This window comes from Triticum urartu, chromosome 4A, assembly GCF_056163025.1.
Source record: "Triticum urartu cultivar PI428250 chromosome 4A, HENAU_Tu73, whole genome shotgun sequence".
In the NCBI taxonomy this organism is placed as follows: domain Eukaryota; kingdom Viridiplantae; phylum Streptophyta; class Magnoliopsida; order Poales; family Poaceae; genus Triticum; species Triticum urartu.
The window spans coordinates 14,132,770-14,154,954 of NC_141876.1; the positions used below are offsets into that span (position 1 = coordinate 14,132,770).

Below are 22,185 nucleotides of genomic sequence, written 5' to 3' on the forward strand. Positions count from 1 at the left end.
CACGAGAGAGCCATTCGACGCGACCGTCCGTACGGCGGGTACCCACGCCTCCCGAGCGAGGGCGCCGCCCCCTCGCTTCATTGCGGCGTCGCATCTGCTAGGGTTTTGTTTTGGGGGGGGGGGGGGGGGGGGGGGGGGGGGGGGGGGTTGGCGGTCTGCGCGTGCTCTGCTCCTTTCGCGCGTGACTTACCTCAAATTTCTCGGTGTTTTATTGAAGAACTGGCGAGAGGCAGGGATGCGGATGGGCTGGCCTGGCTTGCCGACGTGTGTCTCGTGGGCGGGGGGCCGCTTCAGACGGCGGCACGCATGGGGAAACTGGATGCCGTCAGGTGCATGGTGGAGGAGCTGGGCTTCGATGTCAATGCGGGCAGCCAATCTGGTATGCGCGCGCTTTCTCTGCGCTGATCGATTCTGTTCATGTTATGGTCATGCTCAATTTCGCAATTTTTGCTCGTGTGCATGATATTTCAGTAAACCCGCTGCATCAGTTTCATTCACTTTAAGCACTAGTTACTTGTTTCTGATTTTATTGGCAGGTTTAACTGCTCTGACTGCTGCTGCAGTGGATGAAAGAATGCATGTTATGAGATACCTTCTGGACAAGGGGGCTGATGTGAATAAGCCAGTCTATTCAGGCCATTCTCCTCTTCACCATGCTGCAAAATATGGTCTCTTCTGTGCACATATTAAGCTTTCTGTCTTTAGACTTGCGTTTACCACTTGGTTGCTCTGCAATTTAACAGTCTCCAACTCCTCACTAATGCAGTTTGATCATTTGTGTGGCTTCTAGCTTTTGTTCTATTTTAAACGCTGAATTCTTGCACTTCTACCAAAAGTGTAGTTTATAGGAAATCGATTTGACTATTTTGCACAGTTCATGCTGGTTTTTGGTGCTATCCAACCCTGTAATACGCTTACAAATTACCTTCCAAACCCTCACTGAGATGATGTTCAGTCTGGTTCTGATAATTAGTAATCTAGTATTCCTACTTATTTTATTCCATTTTCATGGCATGTTAAATGAACTCGGTCACGTGACTTTGGAGCTGGGGGCCATCTAGCAGATGTTGGCATTTAGATTCTTTCGGTTCAATTTGCTCTCCCTATGATTTAATATGCTCGGTCCCCGGTAAAAAAAAAACTAATACACCTAGTCTTATTTTGTGTTTGTGTCTCCTTATAACAAAACGATAACTTATGTCTGGTCTTATTTGTTCTCCCCATGGATTTATACTTTGGTCTTATTTTGGGCTTGTTCTTTTAGTTCTGTAGCATTGGCATGTCTCTTCAATAAAAAACAACAATGCGTTCCAATCCCAAAGAAGTTGGGGTAGGCTAGAGTTGAAACCTATAAGATCCTGAAACCTAGTGATGGTTCTGTCACTTGGATAGCTAACTTCCACGCACCCCTGTCCATGACACCCCTATCCATGTCGTGTCTCTTAAATAGTTTCACCAAAATAGTCATGACATAGTTAACTCATGCCTGGATTCTAGCCAAGGCATGCTGGTGGTGGTTCTTGATAATGTTTATAAAAATACATTTCTTCTGTTGCGCGAGAAATGCTTATTTTTCATTGTAACATTTTTTTTCTGCACTATGTCTAGGACGTGATGAAGCAGCACGATTGTTGCTATCCAGAGGAGCTAGTGTTGATTCAACTTTTCGTGGTCTGACACCACTACATTTTGCTGCTGGCTTTGGGATGATTGGTGTCATGAAAGTACTGTTGGAGCACCATGCAGATGTAATAAGTAAATTTCATGTTTTTGTATTTGAGCTTTATATGCTACTACCTTGTTTGAATGCAGATTCATCAATATTTAGTATGTTGGATTGCGGTTCCATGCCTTGGTCTTCTCACAGCCTTTTATCGTAGCTTTAGATTTTCATCTCTTATATTTCTAACTAATATTATTTAAAAATCACATAATAGAGTAGTTAGCTGGAATGGCAGTTCAAATGGCTTTTCCGCACGTCATACTTCATGCTACTCTGTACCATTGCTTATTTTTCCTTGCTGTGTGATCTTCAGTTCTTCATGATATGGCAGATATTTATGTCAAATGTACAGCTTGGGATTCTCTTGTTCCTATGCAGAAGCTGGATAGATTCCTGTTTTAACATGTGCATGTCTTATTTGATTAGCATAATGTTATTCTGTCTCGTACTATTACCATGTCATAACTCATAAATACTGGTTAGGTTGAAAGAACTGTCTTTGCAGCTGAGGCTTAGCAATCTATATAAAGTATTTATTGCAAACTGTCATTAGCATGGCCTTGTGACCATGAGGTCACGGGTTCAAGTCCTGGAAACAGCCTCTTACAGAAAGGTAGGGAAAGGCTGCGTACTATAGACCCAAAGTGGTCGGACCCTTCCCCGGACCCTGCGCAAGCGGGAGCTACATGCACCGGGCTGCCCTTTTTTTTTGTCATTAGCATGGCCAATGATAGTTTTGTCATCCCACTTCCATATAAAAGGAGAATCATGAGAACCGAAACATGTTGTGTGTCCCTATGTTCTAATTTTCCTCTATTATATTTAAGCATTCAATATTATATCGAAGTTGATATTTTATACTAAAGATATTTTGTAATAAAAATGTAGCCGAACAAGGTCTCAGAAGAGGGAAGTACTCCGCTGACTGAAGCACTTCGTGGCACCGATTCAGGACTACCTGAATCTACTATACTGGAGTGTGTCAAGCTGCTTGTGGAGGTCTGGTAACAGTCCACCTTGACTTCATGTTAATACATATAGTTTTCTTATGATATTAATCTATTGCATGAATTGCGTAGTTCATAATTTTGGTTTTATATGATCCATATCCACAGGCAGGCACAGATGTAAATTCTGCTAATAGCGAAACTCCGTTGGTAATAGCAACTCGTTATGGCTTAACTGACTGCGTCAAGTACCTGTTGAAGGCTGGTGCTTCCAAAAAACCCCAACTCTCAGCTAAAAAAAAACCCCCAACTCTCGACTCTCTGATGCCGAGGCAAAGTCGCCAGACTTCAAAGTTAAGCTCGCCTACGAGAGAGCTGCTCTTCGACGCAACCGTTCGTACGACGGGCTCCCACGCCTCCCAAACGAGGGCTCGCCGCAGATGGCCTTCTTCGACGCGGCCGCCGAGGGTGATCTTCCCCGTCTCAGGGGTGAGCGAGCTCTCCATCGGCCCAATCTGTCAAGCGTGTGACCGCGCACCGCCCCCTCCCTTCAGTGTGGCCTCGCATCTGCTAGGGTTTTGGGGGAATAATGGGGGTCTGCGCGTGCGTGTGTTCCTTTCGCCATGTAATGTAGCGCTGTCCATGTGTCTTAACTCTTAACTCAAATTTCTCGGTATTGTATTGAAGAGCTGGCGAGAGGCAGGGATGCTGAGGGAATGGCCTGGCTTGCCGATGTGTGTATCGTAGGTGGGGGGCCGTTTCAGACGGCGGCACGCATGGGGGAACTGGATGCTGTCAGGTGCATGGTGGAGGAGCTAGGCTTTGATGTCAATGCTAGTAGCAAAGATGGTATGTCTGCGTTTTCTCTTTGTTCATGTTATGGTTAGCTCAAATTCGCGATGTTGCTCGTGTGCATGATCTTTCAGTTTGTGTATATTTCATATACCTTAAGCACTGCCATGATTCAACTTTTTCTGTCCACTTACCAGGGTATTTGTTGACCCTGACTTGTGGTCTTCTCACTAGTCACTACTTCTGGTTATTCATATTATGAGCAGTCACTTGCTATATATAGACTATTTAGATTTTACTCCCTCCGTCCCAAAATTCTTGTCTTAGATTTGTCTAGATACGGAATCTAAGACAAGAATTTTGGGATGGAGGGAGTACATTGGTAGTGTTTTCATGTAAATTCATCTTTTAGTTGAGAGAGATGTCAGATATAGCACTAGTTACTTGTTTTTTATTCATCTCTGGCAGGTGTAAGTGCTTTGACTACTGCTACAATTGAGGAAAGAATGGATGTTATGAGGTACCTTCTGGACCAGGGGGCTGATCTGAAAAAGCCAGATGATTCAGGCCATTTCCCTCTTCACCTTGCTGCAAAATATGGTCTCTGCAAATACTAAGCTTTCTGTCTTTAGACTTGCGTTTACCATTTGGTTCCTGTGCAAAGAAGTTTTGAAGGAATGGTTCATTGTTCTCCTGAGCAGTCTTCAACTCCTCACTAATTCAATTTGATCATTTGTGTGGCTTCTAGTTTTTGGTCTATTTTAGAAGCTGAATTCTTGCACTCCTACCAAAAGTGTAGTTTATAAGAAATTGATTTGACTATTTTGCACAGTTCATGCTGGTCTTTGGTGCTATCCAGCCCTGTAAGCTTACTAATTACTCCCTTCGTTCACAAATATAAGGTGATGTTCTACATCTTATATTTGTGAACGGAGGAAGTACCTTTGAAACCCTCACTGAGGTGATGTTTAGTCTGGTTATGATAATTAGCAATCTAGTATCCCTACTTATTTTATTCCATTTTCATGTCATATTAGATGAACTCGGTCACGTGACTTTAGAGCTGGGGGCCATCTAGCAGATGGTGGCATTTGCATTGTTTTCAGTTCAATTTGTTGTCCCTATGAATTAATACGTCCGGTCCCCAGTCAAAAAGCTAACACGTCTGGTCTTATTTGTGGTTGTGTCTCCTTATAGAAAAACAATATCATATGTCTGGTCTTATTTGTTCTCCCTATGGATTAATACTTTGGTCTTATTTTGTGTTTGTTCTTTCGTTTCTGTAGCATTATCCTCGTGTCTCTTAAATAGTTTCACCAAAATAATTATGACGTAGTTAACTCATGCCTGGCCTCCAGCCAAGGCATGCAGGTGGTGGTTCTTGTGATAATGTTAAGAATACAGTTCTCCTGTTGTGCGAGAAATGCTTATTTTTCATGGTAACATTATCTTGTGTTTTTTTCTGCACCATGTCTAGGACGTGATGAAGCAGCACGATTGTTGCTCTCTAGAGGAGCTAGTGTTGATGTAGCTTATCTTGGTCTGACACCACTACATTTCGCTGCTTCCTGTGGGATGATTGGTGTCATGAAAGTTCTATTGGAGCACCATGCAGATGTAATAAGTAAATTCCATGTTTTTTTCTATTTGAGCTTTATACGCTACCTTGTTAGAATAAGTAAATTCCATGCAGATGTAATAAGTAAATTCCATGTTTTTTTCTATTTGAGCTTTATATGCTACCTTGTTAGAATGCAGATTCATCAACATTGTATGTTGGATTGTGGTTCCATGCCTTGGTCTTCTCACAGCCTTTTATTTCATCTCTTATGTTCTAAGTTCTAACTAATATTAGTTCAAAATCACATATAGAGTGAGTAGTTAGCTGGAATGGCAGTTCAAATGGCTTTTCCGCAGGTCATACTTCATGCTACTCTGTACCATTGCTTATTTTTCATTGCTGTGTGATCTTCAGTTCTTCATGATGTTATAGCAGATATTGATGTCAAATGTACAACTTGGGATCCCCATGTTCCTATGCAGAAGCTGGATAGATTCCTGCTTTAACATGTGCATGTCTTATTTGATTAGCATAATGCTATTCTGCCTCGTACTATTGCTATGTCATAAATACTGGTTATATCCAAGTCGATATTTTACACTAAAGATTCTCTGTAACAAAAAATGTAGCCAAACAAGATCTCAGAACAGGGACGTACTCCGCTGACTGCAGCACTTTATGCCACCGATTCAGGACTACCTGAATCTATTTCACTGAAGTGTGTCAAGCTGCTTGTGGAGGTCTGGTAACTGTCCACCTTGACTTCATGTTAATACATATAGTTTTCTTATGATATTAATCTGTTACGTGAATTGCATAGTTCATAACTTTTGATCTTATATGATTCATATCTACAGGCAGGCACAGATGTAAATGCTGCTAATATTGAAACTCCATTGGTAATAGCAACTAGTTATGGCTTAACTGACTGTGTCAAGTACCTGTTGAAGGCTGGTGCAGACCCTAATATCCCACATATTCATGTGAGTTTTGTAGCATTTTTACCTTATCTTGTCTTCTACTGCGTGCAGTTTTCTTAGTCATATTATCTAGGGGATCGGGGACATATATAGCATGTAAAACATATTTCCTACTTCAGTTCTAACGTGCAAACCTATCCCTGAGGCATCCGATGAACAGGAAGTAAATCATTTATCGTCCCATGATCAAATAACTGATAATCCTGTCAGATCTTGATCTGTCACCGAGCAAAATTGTGGGTACATTTTGATTGCTACCAAACCTGGCCTTACCTCCCTACATTCTTTGGCTATGGTCTGGATAGCTACCAATTTTAGCTCACCCGCATGACATCAGCATGCCCCTGTCTGCTTTTCGCCAATGAGCGGGCGGAGAAATCGTTCGCTCAAAAGTTGGCACCAATCTCAGCTGCATGCTGCAGGAATCAAAAGAGCACGTTTCTGCAAATATTAATCAGCACTGCTCTGGTGGCCACCGAAGTTGCACGACCTCTAATCCTTCTCTCAAAGGGAATCACATCACATCACATCAACATGCCATTAGCTCAATTCCCCCTTACGGCCTTACCCTATTTCGATCAATTCTTTCATGGCATGATTTATCCTGCTGCTGGCTAGATCAAAAGTGTTACTTACGAAATCATCAATTCTTTATGTTTTGAGACCACATGCATGTGATTCCATCAAGCAGATTTTTAACTTGATGAATCCTTCGTTCCTGAACTTTGAACTTGATGGATCCTTCATTCCTTTGTCATTTTAGTTAATTAGAGGTTGAAATTGCATCCATCCCTCCAACTGACAGTACATACATGAATGAGGCAATAAAGCTGATGCATGCTTGGTATATTAAGTCTGATGCTATTACCAAGATATGGGCTGAATAATATATGTATGAAACCATGCTGACTGAGACTTCAATTAGTTAGTCTTGCTTACAAAGGTACTATTATGAGTTCATTAAAATATGCAATTAGCTATCTTTTGTTACCTCGTCACCGAATCTCTGAATTTTAGAACCAAATCACACACACATGCTGATATATGTTGCCAAATGTTCTGAAGCCATTTGGCTTTAAACCAAATGTAAGCCTATGCTTTTGACAAAATAAGTTGTTACCGTGGCTACAAACCTGCCAATATTTTGGCCACGCCCTTGGTTTGGTCATGCCAAATTTTTGGCAGGACTAGATGGGGCTCAAACCAAACATATCCTGTGCCTTATTCCCTCAGTTCCTGACTGATGAGGATTTAGTCTGATTTACTTCAGAAAATTTGATTTATACTGGGTAGTGTTTAAGGCTACTAATGTCAGGAACCAAAAGTTGACATGATTTATGCTCGAGTGCAGCTAATTTATCTCACTTGGTACAGTTAATTTTTCAACAAAATGTTCTTTAACTTTTGGTTGATCGAAGCTGACACTTTGAGAAACAGCAACTCAAATGACATTTTGAAGTAGGTGGGTTATGTAATGTCTAGCATAACTTGATCTATTTATGTGCCCAATTTCATTTTTTCTATATATTTCCTTATTATTTATTGTGATCTAATTAATACCGCTGAGATTTTTTACTAGGTTTATATTCGTTTTTCAATCCCTGGTAGCTATATAGTAGTAACTTCTGCTACTGAACCATGTGGTTCCTGTTTGTTACTTCTTACTTGACAGACTGGTGCCAAGCCAATAGAACTTGCTGCAATCCGTGGAAGACGGAAGCTTGTGGAGTTACTATTTCCTTTAACTTCTCCTATTCGAACTGTACGAAACTGGACCGTTGAAGGAATTATTGCCCATGCCAAAAGGCCCTCTAAGCCCTCTAAGCCAACGGTATGAATTGGATTTTAAGAATTTGAATCATCCTATATTGAGTTATTTCTTTGTCCTTCAACCGTTGCGGCATAAACGTTTGCACCTCTAATCACCTGAATCTTTTCTTTATATGGGACTAGTAGATGGGCCTACTTAAAAGGATATGTTACGACATTTTTGTGGTTTTTGTCACTATGCAGATTTTTCATTCTGTTTTGCCATTCTCTCCTTGGCCTACATTTCAGTGACATGACCCAGTGCAAATTTGCAATGCAAGCAAAAGCATTATACACAAAATCTAATGGCAAAATCATTATTGCTCCTATATTATAAATACAGAGTACAATAGAAAGATGATCCCTTTGAAAATCTTTGCTAAATATTTTTGCGCTTGATATATATTTTCGTTATTTGAAAATTTTCCAAAAAAAAAAACACAGATGAACATGACTAAGTATTATTTTAGACTCTAAATTTGATGCAAAAACGTGCGTTTCGTTGCCCTCCCTCTGATTATCTGTCTACAACTGTACGACTTGGTTAAACAAAAAATACAACCTAGTTGTTTCCGAGTCTTCCGTTGTTATATGAAGTTTAATCCTCAAACTATATCTTTTTTGTCACACAAAGAAACTTCTTTAATCTTCGGTGAACATTGTACATTTTGTATGTATATTTTGCTTGTCTTAATTTGTCTCTATGATTTAGGTTAAGCATGATAAAAGTACGAAAGTTCAGTTGAAATCATTTGGTGAGAAAGCTATTAAGAGAAAGGACTATCATGGCGCGTCAAAGTTCTACACCGAGGTTAGTAGTGATTTATAGAATGATGCAGTATTGGTTATGCTACTCTACGGTCTTTGCAAGATGCATATCAGCATATGCATGAAACTTCTACATTACACCTTATCCTCTCATTATACAAACATTGGGGTTTCTTTTCAAAATGTCTGTTCATTGATAGAATCAAGAGTGTACTTATTTGACACCGTCTCCAGGTATAATATGTAATATAAGCCAAGTAACTCTGTGAATTACATTTATAGTTGAATCCATGACAGTATTATAAGATCTCCACTCTCCAGCCAAGTCTTGACACATGTCGTGTTGTTTGGAAACCTTCCAACAGCCATGACTGCTAGGAACGGTTCAAACCAGCTTCAGCAGTTCTCTCGAAAGAGGCCTGTAATGATTATCCGAGAAACGTTGGTTCTCAGTTTCAGTTCAGAACCATCATAAAGTGTGAACAGCCCTAATGTTATTACTGATAGTCACAGGCGTGGACTTACGGGACCAATGTTGTCTTGTTAACTTGGGTAAATTGGGGTCTTGCCAGGCTTACATAATTAGCCCTGCGCAAGCCATAACATATATATGCTGTTCCGTTCTTTCGCTCAAAAAACTTGTTTCGTTATGAGACATCCCTCACCATTTTCAATTCTCTGTTTTGACGTAGGCAATTGAGCTGGACCCTAGTGATGCGACGCTGTACTCAAACAGGAGCCTTTGCTACCTGCAGACTACTGAAGCAGATAAGGCTTTGCACGATGCTAACACTTGCATAAAACTGCGCCCTGAATGGATCAAAGGTTACTACCGGAAAGGAGCCGCTCTCATGTCGCTCGAGGTCAGATAATTCACAGATTACCCACCTTGCACTTGGTTACATGGCATATCCCTGTATGCATACTATAATCTGCGGAACTTCCCATTGGTAGGACTAGAAAGAAGCTTGTGATGCATTCATGGCTGGACTGCAGCTGGATCCTGGAAACGCCGAGATGGAGAAAGTGTTCATGTAAGCTATCCCATCTCGTGCTTCTCTTTCCAAGAATCTCCCCAATGATGGGAATTTTTTGGGTGTGTTGATGGACATTGCGGACTGGTCTAAACATGGTGCCGATCAGGGAACTAACTTGGCTCATGTTTGCAGGGAGGCGGTCGAGGAAATGAAGAAGGATCACTTGGCTAGAAAAGGCTCCAAGCCATCCGATTAGAGGAAAACCGTGGATCGCCCTGCCCCATTTCATGTAAATATTTATTCTAGTGCCAGGAAACATACTCATCTTCTTTTTGGTACCGTACTGAGTAGCAGAGCACCATGACTCTGGTTTGCCTGTCAATGGCGCTGTCGCAGAATGCCACAGCAAACCCTAGGTGTGGTGGAAGTAGACGTTTCCTTTCCTGCGTACAGCGAAAGAGGATCACCATGTTGGTCATCTGGATGGATGGGCATTGCTCCTTAAGTTTGTGTACCTTCTGTGGTGATCCGTTAGTCGATAGAAGTTTCCGTCGTTGTTCCATTGAGTTTCTCTGACGGGTGGCTAAGCGTGTGTGTGCTCTGCTCCGCGGTAGAAACTTCGAAACCGTCCTCCTGTAGGCGAAGATGTCCTCGCCCACCCTTATGCGGTCTATTTCTGTACTCCAATTTTGAAAACAGTCATGGACTGACCGGAATGGTAAATCCTCTGACCTGAATCGCTGTCCGGGATAGCAGAGTAAGCACCAGATCTTGTCCCCAGTTTCAGAAAAGCAAATGATAATGATGAATACATGGTTAACCTGAATTCAAGTCATAACGAGGATACCAGGTAACAGCTTAATTTGCTGGTATTGCTGTCAGTTGAACTAGAGATGTCTCATCTCAAACATTTTGACTCACAAGTGACATTACATGCCGTAGAACCTTTAGGGTAAAGATGGATTTCATCAAATAGGGTGCACGCCGTAGCCTTTTTCCCGAAAAGGAGGTTGAAACCCCCGGCCTCTGCATAACTCACTCAAGCTCTGGCAAAAAGAGCTTCACTACCTAATAACTACTAACAGCAACACGATGAACAGTCCCATGAATCGCTACTAGACCAAAAAATGCATGGAACCGACCGAAGAAAGATCACATCAAAAAAGAAAAACACGGGGTAAATTCACCGAAGACGGCATCCAACCGACCCATCTCCGTCGAAGGAAAACTGAATCCTGCGTCCGTCCCAAGGAAGGAGGTGTGCTCATTGAGAGGACGCCGCGGCGCCGCCCCCGCCAGCGTCGTCGTCCCTGGAGGAGACGTCGGAGAACTCGTCGGCGTACATCTCCTCGATCATGGGCTTCCACAGCCGCACCCGCGCGTTGATGAACCAGTTGGATATCTGCCTTCTGCTTAACCCCGTGCTCACGGCCAGCCTCAGCTTCTCGTTGTCGCTGGGGTACCTGCTTCACGTTGCAGCAAAACACACAGCCGAGTGTCTGTCAACTAGTGCAGTACTAGCTTTCAATGTTTCGAATGCTACTTTCAAGTATTGAATCTAAATACTTTGAACGATGGTATTCGATCTCTCTGTTTTGAAATATAAGGTGCATTATTATTTTTTATGGTCCAAACTTCTCCATATTTGAATTTGCCCAAGGTTATTGAGCAAAATTTCAGTAACAATAATCCCTTTGTTCCAAACTAATCGAAGTATTGGAACAGACCTAAGTCAATCTTTTTGAATTTTGACCAGGTCTATGGAAAAATAAATGTGCCAAGATCTACACATTCAAATGTATATAATATGAAAATATATTTCATAACGAATCTAGTGAACCAAATTTGTTGTTATAGATGTTGACATATTATAACCTAGGTTTGACTTGGGACAGCAGACAGAGCTTTGCCAGTGTAAACTGTTAAGCAGCGAGGGCACTCACGGATCTATGAAATGGTTGAAGAGCCAGGCCCGGAGCACGGCCACCGACCCCTCCGGCAGGCCCCTCAACGGCTTGCACACCTGCTCTGCCGCCCGCGCCGCCACGGCCTGCTTCGTCCGCCGGACCAGCCTGCTCACCATGTCCTCCGTCTGCGCGGGGTCGTACTCGTCGTCGTCTTCGTCGTCCTCCTCCTCCTCGCTGTCATCGTTCGTCCACAGCCTCGCCCTCGGCGCCGGCGCCGGCCTTGCGACCGCGGCGAGCTTGCGGAGGATGGCGCGGCGCAGGTTGGCGAAGTGGCGCGTCATGGCCCGCGACATGAGGGACGTGTACCCGGCCGTCGCGGCGGGCCCCAGCGCCGGCTCGAACGACGACGCCACGCGGCTCAGCTCCTGGAAGTAGTGCTCCTGCCGCCCCTCCAGCTGCGAGAGATAGATTCATTAGCCGCCATGGATAAGCTAGCCGAGGGAAGAAGAGATAGCTTGGCGGATAACGTAGTGGTCTCGCTTGCAATGGATGAATGGAATAGTGCGGACGGACCTCGCTGAGAAGGCCGAGGAGCTTGGCTTGCACCGCGCCGGCGCCGCCGTCGTTCTTGGCCTGGATGCCGCGGCGGCGCGTGGCTGCCGCCCGCAGACGGATCTCTCGGAGAGCCTCTTCGCCGGGCGCGTCGTCTTCGCTGCCTCCCCCCGCGCTCTCGTCGTCGTCGCCGCCGCCGACGACGGCGGAGACCGCGTCGCGCAGCAGCTCCTGCACGGGCCTCAGGTACCGGGAGCCACTTAGCACCGAGTCCACCGACGGCATAACCCCAGGCGCCAGAGCCGGCGCGTCCGCGTCGCTCGCGCAGCAGCACCGGCAGACGTCGTCGGTTTTTGCCGCCGGGGCGCCGAGCGTGAGCGCCAGCGGGCCAGCGGGCGAGGCAGCCGGGTGGTGCTCGCGGCAGCACTGCTCCCGCAAACGGAGCAGCATCAGCGGGCCGTTGTCGCTGTCGGTGGCGACAGGACGAGCTTGCTTCGGCGAGCCGCTTTCCTGGAGGCGCTTGGTCACCATGTCTCCCTACCTACCCACCACCACCACCACCACCACTGACCGTCGTCAATTAGCTTATCAAGAAAACATATCATCAGGCAAGCAGATAGAAACAAGAATCAACAGTAACGCCATTACTACGTGCGAGAGTGAGGTGGGTGGGTGATGAACTGAACTGATTAGTGCATGATGATGAACGAGCATCAGCGTAAATATGTCCATGCATGCATGCATACCTCCTCTAGCTGTCGCCCTGGCCGGCCGGTGAAGAGAGGTGAGTGGTAGACTGGTGCTCCAGAGTAGAGCTACCGAGCTGGTGCAGAAGCACACTGATATACGAGCTACCAGAGAGAGAGAGAGGGAGAGAGAGAGAGAGGGAGAGAGGTTCAAAGGGGCTTGGCTTGGCTTGGCAGGAGAAGATATATATAGAGTGGTAGCTAGTGTGCTGGTCATGGTCCATGCACACACACATACGCAGGCAGTGTGTATCGGCCGGCCGGCCCTGTATACCACACTCGTACAGCACTCCGCAGCTCCACTGTGTGGTGCGCGCTCCAGTGTAGTGTAGACTGTAGAGGAGCCTCCGTTGGACAATGCATGCTTGCATTGAAACGACGGCACCAACCATGCATAGGAGGGAGGGAGGGAAGAGGCTTTTGGCACTGTACTTACATGTCCTGCTGTCTCCTCATCATCTATACCTCCTCTACTACATGCCCTCCATGTCTACTACTGGTATCTACTGTATCTATCTAGTACCGCCACAGGCCACGGGAAATACCCGATGGTTCCTGGGTACATATGTACCCTATATGAAGATTTTTTTAATGATTAAACAAAAAGTCAAAATAGTTAAGAAACTATTTTTAGAATAAACTTGACTTACTTGCGCACTAGTATATGAATTTTCACAAAAAAAGAAATTACGTTGACTTCACAGCGAAAAAGACAAAATTTATTTGCTATTATAGGTCACTGTTCACGCTATTTTGACTGAAAATTTGTCTTTTTTGAAAAGAAGTCAAAGAAGAATTTTATTTTATTGGAACTTTTCTTACTAGTACAATGGAAGGTTAAGTTTTTTTCAAAAATATTTTTAGGAATTTTCGACTTTTTATTGAATTACTATTTTTTTTTCATATAGGGTACATATGTACCCAGGAACCAAACGTTCCCCTCCCACAGGCCACAGCCTCTGCTACTACTGGCTGGGTATCTATCTAGCCCAGCCTTTCTTTCTTGGGGAGTGCAACCTGCCTCATATGAGAGCTCTGTCTCTGTGCGTATGTGTATGTGTGTTGGCCTGGCTAGGCTGCCTGGCTGCAAAGACACACACACACACACACACATGGTAGGGGCCCGGCCTTGGTAGACCTGGTAGAGGTGTAGTGTAGTAGTAGAATCGATCTCAATGCTGTCCTGCTTTGTGTAGCTGTCCTAATCTATGGAAAGACCAGTGACTTTTTTCTTCTGGGTGCCTGCAGCTTCTGTGCCTGTTGATGCATGCTTGCTTGGTTCATGGTGTGTGTGTGTGTGTGTGTGTGCACCTCCACATGCATGACATGACAAGCAAAGCACTCCGTAGCAATTGATCCGCTGCTAGCCTGCTACTACCTCAGTACTCCTACTTGCGCCATGCATGCATGCTAAAGGTAACCAGCAGCCTGACAAGTCCGCGATGCACATAAATGGATAGACACATCATACATCAACAAGTCCTTAATTCAGTCATGGCTGCATGCTGGGGGGAGAGAGAGAGATGGGGCTCGTGGTGCAAGGGCATCTCCAACGGCAATCACCGAGCGGACACCATGGATGCGTTTGGACGTGTCCGCGCACAGCTCGGTCGTCCCAACCGTGTCCCTCAAATCCGAATGGTGGGCTATCACTGATAGTGAATCGGATGAACCAAGAGAAGAAAGAGGTATGTGGAAGACATGGGTTATGAATTCCCCACAACTCCCCCGTTTCTTTTTGTGAATACGCAAAGTTTACATATCTTTTCATTGATAGAAGAAAAGAGAATGAGTATAATGAAGGATACAACACATGACACGAACGCAATAAAGCGTGAACATGATGCCCAAAGCAGAGAGAAATGAGATGCTTAGCCCAAATAGAATAGACAACACAGCTAAACCCACCAGACCCCTGAGGACTTCAAACACTAATTAGTATACGAACAATGTCGTTTGGCTGTGTGCATCTTAGTTATGCAGAGACCGAGTGTTGCTCATCATGCTTTGTATCCGCTTGATACTACATTTGGAGTCAATAAAAATGCCCTTTATCAAAACAGTATATGAACAATGTCGCCATTAATGAAAAACTCGAGTGAAACAAGTCTTGTACGCAGCCGTCTCCTCTCCCCTAGGGTTCCTCTGCCTCTTGCCGGCGCCGTCACCGACCGGCCTCGTCTCCGGTGGCCTTAGGGCCGTGGGGGCGCGGTGGATCCCGGCCCTTACTGGTGGGAGGGCTCCGTTTTTAGATATTTCTTCAAGTTTTGTTAGAGTTTGTGTCCTGCTCAGGAAGACGAGACAACGACGTCTCCCTGGGGATGGAATAAAGTTCTCCCCGCCTAGACCACGTCCCGGTAACGTGTCTAGCATCGTCAATGGGTGTGTGGAGGTGTGTCTCCGGTGGATCTGTCTTTGGTAGATTTGCTCGGATCTGATCATAGTTCGTTTACGTTCATGTGTTTTCAGGTTGGATCCTTCTAATCTATGCTACTCTTAATCGGCGGCAGTAGCTGTTCTGGTGCGTTGGTCCTATGGGACCTTAACACGAATACTTCCCGACTGTCTACTACAACAAGTTTTTCTCAGCTCCCGCGAGGGGAGGGGCAATGACGGCGATGCGTTCGGCTCGCTTCAGTGCTTGTAGTCGTCGCTAGGTGGTTTACGAATCTAGATATTTTCGTTATTTCTGTTGTTCGTTGTACTGCCATCCGGTGATGCGTGTAGCATCATTGGTGGGCGTGTGGAGGTGTGTCTCCGGCGGATCTGTCTTTGATGGATTTGCTCGGATCTGTTCGTTGTTCGTCTTCGTTCATGTGTCTTCAGGTTGGATCCTTTTGATCTACACTCTTCATCTGCGGCGGTTGCTGTTGTGGTGCGTTGGTTCCATGAGGCCTTAGCACGATGACTTCCCGACTGTCTACTACAACAATGTTTGCCCGGCTCTGACGAGGGAGGGGCGATGCCAGCGGCGCACCTTCGGCTCGCTTCAGTGCTTGTAGTCGTCGCTAAGTGGTCTACGGTTCTGGATGTAATTTTTATTATTTCTAGTGTCCGTTGTACTACCATGATTAAAGATGAATAGATTGAAAGTTTTTCCAAAAAAATAGAAGATGAATAAATCGAAAATTTTCTCAAAAGAAAAAAATCCACCAGACCCCAAACTAGAGGGGCAAGCCAAAAGATATCAAACGTCTAGACCATTTCATGAGTAATGCTACATATACGGGTTGTTTCTACAAAAATTACTGATGAGGTAATTTGGAGACATGCTATTAGTTGAGGGATGGCCCTCCACCTGAAATCAAAGGGGCAGAGAGATTTTTGACGAATCACAAACTGGGTTGCCCGTAAACCCCGTAAAGCCCTGTATGTCTAGGATTATTGCCATTTCATAGACATTTAATGCTTGGCGTTGGAGGCCAAAAGATATCCGGGTAATGTTATTCGAATATTTGTTGGCGTTTTGGTGATTGCCTTTGGAGATGCCCTAAAGAAGAGGAGGGAAAGGGGGTCAAAACAAACAAAAAAACAGTTTCTGGAGGTGTCAATCGATGTCACTGGAGAGTGATTGATTGGACTGATCCTAAGCTAGCAGCAGCAGCAGCAGCAGGAAGGGCGGTGTGGTGGCGCTGTTTGTTGCTCTTTCTTTTGGGGCAGAGGGGCGGCTTTTTATTCGTTCAGGCGATCCCTACAGTGCCGTTCAAACTGACCTGATTTGAGCTGTGAACTGACCACGTTTCAGTTTGACCAATCGAATCAATGCCCGCACGCCTTTCATCACCTTCCGTCCCTTGTCTTCTACATGATGATGCCACGGCACGCGTATCGCCTCAGCTCAACTGTACTACATCTTGGGTAAATAGTGTCATGTGTGTGTGCAAAGTGCCACAGGGAAGCCCAAAATTAACAGCTGGGTTCGGTTTGGCCAAAAGCATCTATATACAGAATCTAAAAGGTTGATGGGTGTAGGGCTTGTACACACTCTTCTTTCTATCAGTGCAGCGGAACGCAAAGCTTTTGCCTTTTCCCGAAGGAGAAAAGGGAGAGGAGGTATATATTCACGGCCAAATGCAGGAAACAAAAAATGTGGTGATGGCTTTACTCGATGTCCAGCTTAGAGCCTCTTTGATTCGTGGGACTGTGAAAACACAAGAATAATAAAAACACACGATTGGAATGTCGCCCATTTGATTCCTATAGGTTTTGAGCCCGTTTTAATTGCATCGCAGGAAAACATAAAGGATTTTTTAAAGAGATTTGAGTAGAGGTTAGATTTTCTTGCAACGTAGTGGAAATGAATCCTTAGGGAAAAAATCCTATAGGATTCAATCCCATGATTTGAACGACCTTTTTTTAGAAAAGGAGGATGACCCGCGGCCTCTGCATCTGGGCGATGCATGCTGCCACATGATTCGAACGATTAACATAGAAAAAATTCATAAGAACTCCAATCCTCTAAAAATCATACACTGTTAATAGCCCCTGAGCTTGTATAGAGTTTGGCCATGCTTCTTCCGGAGTCATTAAAGGACGGAATCTGGACGGGCTCCCCCAGTATGAAATGAATGGATTGGTGCGGCTTCAACCAGTCCGCCTTAATTCACTTTTATTCTTTATAGCTAAATCGTTGATAATGGTGTTGTGGCCCAACTTCTCCTTCTTGAGAACTCCACAAGAGTTAAAAAGTAGGCCCATGAAGGACCATCGCAAGGCTTTGCAGACTTGGTAACATCATATTTTCACTGTCAGACCCAGTGATATATCCAACCGGATCGAGCCATAATTGGCCCATTGTGGGAACCAAGTCACCGTGGCCACTCATGTCGGTCACGTTCCATCGATGTCGCCACCAAAATAGTGAATGAAATATGCCCTAAAAGCAATAATAAAGTTATTATTTTATATTTCCTTATATCATGATAAATGTTTATTATTCATGTTAGAATTGTATTAATCGGAAACTTGATACATGTGTGGATACGTAGACAAAACACCGTGTGCCTAGTAAGCCTCTACTAGACTAACTCGTTAATCAAAGATGGTTAAGTTTTCTAACCATAGACATGTATTGTCATTTGATGAACATGATCACATCATTAGGAGAATGATGTGATGGACAAGACTCATCCATTAGCATAGCATATTAATCGTTCAGTTTTATTGCTATTGCTTTCTTCATTTCAAATACATATTCCTTCGACTATGAGATTATACAACTCCCGGATACCGGAGGAATGCCTTATGTGCTATCAATCGTCACAACGTAACTGAGTGATTATAAAGATGATCTACAGTTATCTCCGAAGGTGTTTATCGGGTTGGCATAGATCGAGATTAGGATTTGTCACTCCGAGTATCGGAGAGGTATCTCTAGGCCCCCTCGGTAATGCACATCATAAGAAACCTTGCAAGCAAAGTGACTAATGAGTTAGTTGCAACATGATGTATTACGGAACGAGTAAAGAGACTTGTCGGTAACGAGATTGAACTAGGTATGAAGATACCGACGATCGAATCTCAGGCAAGTAACATACCGATGACAAATGGAATAACGTATGTTGTCATTACGGTTTGACCGATAAAGATCTTCGTAGAAGGAACCAATATGAGTATCCAGGTTCGGCTGTTGGTTACTGACCGGAGAGGTTTCTCGGTCATGTCTACATAGTTCTCGAACCCGTAGGGTCCGCACGCTTAACGTTCGATGATGATTTAATATTATATGAGTTATGTGATTTGGTGACCGAATGTTGTTCGGAGTCCCGGATGAGATCACTGACATGATGAGGAGTCTCAAAATGGTCGAGAGGTAAAGATTGATATATTGGATGATAGTATTCGGACACCGGAAGTGTTCTGGATAGTATCGGGTATTTATCGGACTACCGGGGGGGGGTTACCGAAACCCCCCCGGGGGAAAGATATGGGCCACATGGGCCATAGGAGGGGAGCACACCAGCCCACAAGGGTGGCACCCCCCAAGGAAGAAGGCCGAGTGGGGAAAGGAAAAGGAGGGGGTTCGCTCCCCCTTTCCTTCTCCCCTCCCTCTTCCCTTTTCCCTCTCCGAAAATATGGAAGGGGGGGGGGCGAATTGGGATAGGACCCCAAGTAGGATTCCTCCTACTTGGGGCGCCCCACGGCTGCTCCCCTCCCCATCCCACCTATATATACGTGGGGAGGCGTCGCCTAGAACACACACCCACAATTGTTAGCCGTGTGCAGCGCCCCCCTCAATAGTTTACGCCTCCGGTCATATCTTCGTAGTGCTTAGGCGAAGCCCTGCGCACATCACTTCACCACGCCGTCTTGTTGACGAAACTCATCTTCTTCCTCAACACCTTTGCTGGATCAAGAGGACGAGGGACGTCATCGAGCTGAACGTGTGCAGAACTCGGAGGTGCCGCACGTTCGGTGCTTGATCGGTCGGATCTAGAAGAAGTTCGACTACATCATCCGCGTTGTCAAACGCTTCCGCTTTCGGTCTACGAGGGTACGTAGACACACTCTCCCCCTCTCGTTGCTATGCATCTCATAGATAGATCTTGCGTGAGCGTAGGATTTTTTTTAAATTGCATGCTACGTTTCCCAACAGTGGCATCCGAGCCAGGTCTATGCGTAGATGATATGCACGAGTAGAACACAAAGAGTTGTGGGCGGTGATCATCATACTGCTTACCACCAATGTCTTATTTTGATTCGACGGTATTGTTGGATGAAGTGGCCCGGACCAACCTTACACGACCACGTTCATGAGACCAGTTCCACCGACATACATGCAACTAGTTTTGCATAAAGGTGGCTGGCGGGTGTCTGTTTCTCCTACTTTAGTTGAATCGAATTTGACTGCGGCAAGGTTAAAACAACAAACTTGATAAATCACCGTTGTGGTCTTGATGCGTAGGTAAGAACTGTTTTTGCTAGAAGCTCGTAGCAACCATGTAAAACTTGCAACAACAAAGTAGAGGACATCTAACTTGTTTTTGCAGGGCTTGTTGTGATGTGATATGGTCAAGACATGATGTGATAAACGTTATTGTATGAGATGATCATGTTTTGTAAGACATCCGACAACCAACAGGAGCCTTATGGTTGTCTCTTTATTGTATGAAATGCAAACGCCATGTAATTGCTTTACTTTATCACTATGCGTTAGCGATAGTTGTAGAAGCAATAGTTGGCGAGATGGCCACGACGCTACGATGGAGATCAAGGTGTCGAGCCAGTGACGATGGAGATCATTATGATGCTTTGGAGATGGAGATCAAAAGCACAAGATGATGATGGCCATATCATGTCACATATTTTGATTGCATGTGATGTTTATCATTTATGCATCTTATTTTTCTTAGTATGGCGGTAGCATTATAAGATGATCCCTTAACAAAATTTCAAGGTACAAGTGTTCACCCCGAGTATGCACCATTGCGACAGTTCGTCGTGTTGAGACACCACGTGATGATTGGGTGTGATAGACTCTATGTTCACATACAACGGGTGCAAGACAGTTTTGCACATGTGGAATACTCAGGTTAAACTTGACGAGCCTGACATGTACAGACATGGCCTCGGAACACTGGAGACCGAAAGGTCAAACGTGAATCATATAGTAGATATGATCAACATAGAGATGTTCACCATTGATGACTACTCCATCTCACGTGATGATCGGACATGGTTTAGTTGATTTGGATCACATATCATTTAGATGACTTGAGGGATGTCTATCTAAGCGGGAGTTCTTAAGTAATTTGATTAATTGAACTTAATTTATCATGAACTTAGTCCTGATAGTATTTGCAAATCTATGTTATAGATCGATAGCTCACGATTTAGCTCCCTTATTTTTGGTATGTTCCTAGAGAAAACTAAGTTGAAAGATGATAGTAGCAATGATGCGGACTGGGTCCGTGATATGAGGATTATCCTCATTCCTTCACAGAAGAATTATGTCCTTGATGCACCGCTAGGTGAGAAACCTATTGCAGGAGCAGATACAGACGTTATGAACGTTTTGCAAGCTCGATATGATGACTACTTGATAGTTTAGTGCGTCGTGCTTTACGTAGAACCGAGACTTCAAAGACGTTTTGAACGTCATGGACCATATGAGATGTTCCAGGAGTTGAAGTTAATATTTCAAGCAAATGCCCGAGTTGAGAGATATGAAGTCTCCAACAAGTTCTATAGCTGCAAGATGGAGGAGAACAGTTCTGTTAGTGAACACATACTCAGAATGTCTGGGGTACTACAATCACTTGAATCAAGTGAGAGTTAATCTTCCAGATAAGATAGTGATTGACAGAGTTCTCTAGTCACTATCACCAAGCTACTAGAACTTCATGATGAACTATAATGTGCAACGGATAACGAAAATGATTCCCGAGGTCTTCGCGATGGTGAAATCGGCAAAGGTAGAAATCAGGAAAGAGCATCAAGTGTTGATGGTTAATAAGACCACTAGTTCAAGAAAAAGGCCAAAGGAAAATAAAGGGAACTTCAAGAAGAATGACAAGCAAGTTGCCACTCCCGTGAAGAAGCCCAAAGCTTGACCTAAGCCTGAAATTGAGTGCTTCTACTGCAAACGGAATGGTCACTGGAAGTGGAACTACCCCAAATACTTGGCGGATAAGAAGGATGACAAAGTGAACAGAGGTATATTTGATATACATGTTATTGATGTGTACTTTACTAGTGTTCATAGTAACCCCAGGGTATTTGATACCGGTTCAGTTGCTAAGATTAGTAACTCAAAACAGGAGTTGCAAAAATGAACAGAGACTAGTTAAGGGCGAGGTGACGATGTGTGTTGGAAGTGATTCCAAGGTTGATAAGATCACCATTGCACACTCCCTCTACCTTTGAGATTAGTGTGGGACCTAAATAAATGGTATTTGGTGTTTGCGTTGAGCATGAATATGATTGGATCGTGTTTATTGTGATGCGGTTATTCATTTAAGTCAGAGAATAATTGTTGTTCTATTTACATGAATAAAACCTTCTATGGTCATACACCCAATATATATGGTTTATTGAATCTCGGTCGTAGTGATACACATATTCATAATATTGATGCCAAAAGATGCAAAGTTGATAATGATAGTCACATATTTGTGGCACTGCCGTTTAGGTCATATTGGATTAAAGCGCATGAAGAAACTCCATACCGATGGATTTTCGGAATCACTTGATTATGAATCATTTGATACTTGCGAACCATGCCTCATGGGCAAGATGACTAAAACTCTGTTCTCGGAACAATGGAGCGAGCCAATGACTTATTGGAAATAATACATACTGATGTATGCGGTCTGATGAGTGTTGAGGCATGCGGCGGGTATCGTTATTTTCTGACCTTCACAAATGATTTGAGCAGATATGAGTATATCTACTTAATTAAACACAAGTCTGAAACATTTGAAA

At 44.2% G+C, this 22,185-nt stretch overlaps 2 protein-coding genes across 3 annotated transcripts; one reads left to right on the forward strand and one right to left on the reverse strand.

Moving 5' to 3' along the window:
* Positions 1-2,962: 2,962 nt before the first annotated feature.
* LOC147974442 (uncharacterized) lies at positions 2,963-10,076 on the forward strand. Its single transcript, XM_087517487.1, has 11 exons — positions 2,963-3,159; positions 3,358-3,519; positions 3,931-4,062; positions 4,940-5,079; positions 5,653-5,763; positions 5,881-6,006; positions 7,676-7,834; positions 8,525-8,623; positions 9,273-9,443; positions 9,535-9,614; positions 9,750-10,076. The coding sequence occupies exons 1-10, from the start codon at positions 3,111-3,113 to the stop codon at positions 9,538-9,540; spliced, it is 1,155 nt and encodes a 384-aa protein (XP_087373613.1). The 5' UTR covers positions 2,963-3,110; the 3' UTR covers positions 9,541-9,614; positions 9,750-10,076.
* Positions 10,077-10,078: 2 nt separating this feature from the next.
* LOC147974443 (BEL1-like homeodomain protein 3) lies at positions 10,079-12,931 on the reverse strand. 2 transcript variants are annotated; one of them, XM_087517488.1, is made up of 4 exons: positions 12,763-12,931; positions 12,038-12,557; positions 11,501-11,919; positions 10,079-11,023 (listed from the first exon to the last, which is right to left on the reverse strand). In XM_087517488.1, exons 2-4 carry the CDS (start codon positions 12,545-12,547, stop codon positions 10,822-10,824), a joined length of 1,131 nt encoding a protein of 376 aa, XP_087373614.1. In that variant the 5' UTR covers positions 12,548-12,557; positions 12,763-12,931; the 3' UTR covers positions 10,079-10,821. The 2 variants fall into 2 exon arrangements, with proteins under 2 accessions (XP_087373614.1, XP_087373615.1); XM_087517489.1 differs by having other exon boundaries at positions 10,079-11,020; positions 12,763-12,930.
* Between the last annotated feature and the right edge of the window lie 9,254 nt (positions 12,932-22,185).

Coding starts and splice junctions, on each gene's coding strand:
- LOC147974442 (XM_087517487.1), top strand. CDS start 3,111: ATGGCCTTCTTCGACGCGGCCGCCGAGGGTGATCTTCCCCGTCTCAGG. Junction 6,007..7,675: donor CTAATATCCCACATATTCAT/GTGAGTTTTGTA, acceptor CTTACTTGACAG/ACTGGTGCCAAGCCAATAGA. Junction 8,624..9,272: donor CGTCAAAGTTCTACACCGAG/GTTAGTAGTGAT, acceptor GTTTTGACGTAG/GCAATTGAGCTGGACCCTAG.
- LOC147974443 (XM_087517488.1), bottom strand. CDS start 12,547: ATGGTGACCAAGCGCCTCCAGGAAAGCGGCTCGCCGAAGCAAGCTCGT. Junction 11,920..12,037: donor TCCTCGGCCTTCTCAGCGAG/GTCCGTCCGCAC, acceptor TATCTCTCGCAG/CTGGAGGGGCGGCAGGAGCA. Junction 11,024..11,500: donor TTCAACCATTTCATAGATCC/GTGAGTGCCCTC, acceptor TGCAACGTGAAG/CAGGTACCCCAGCGACAACG.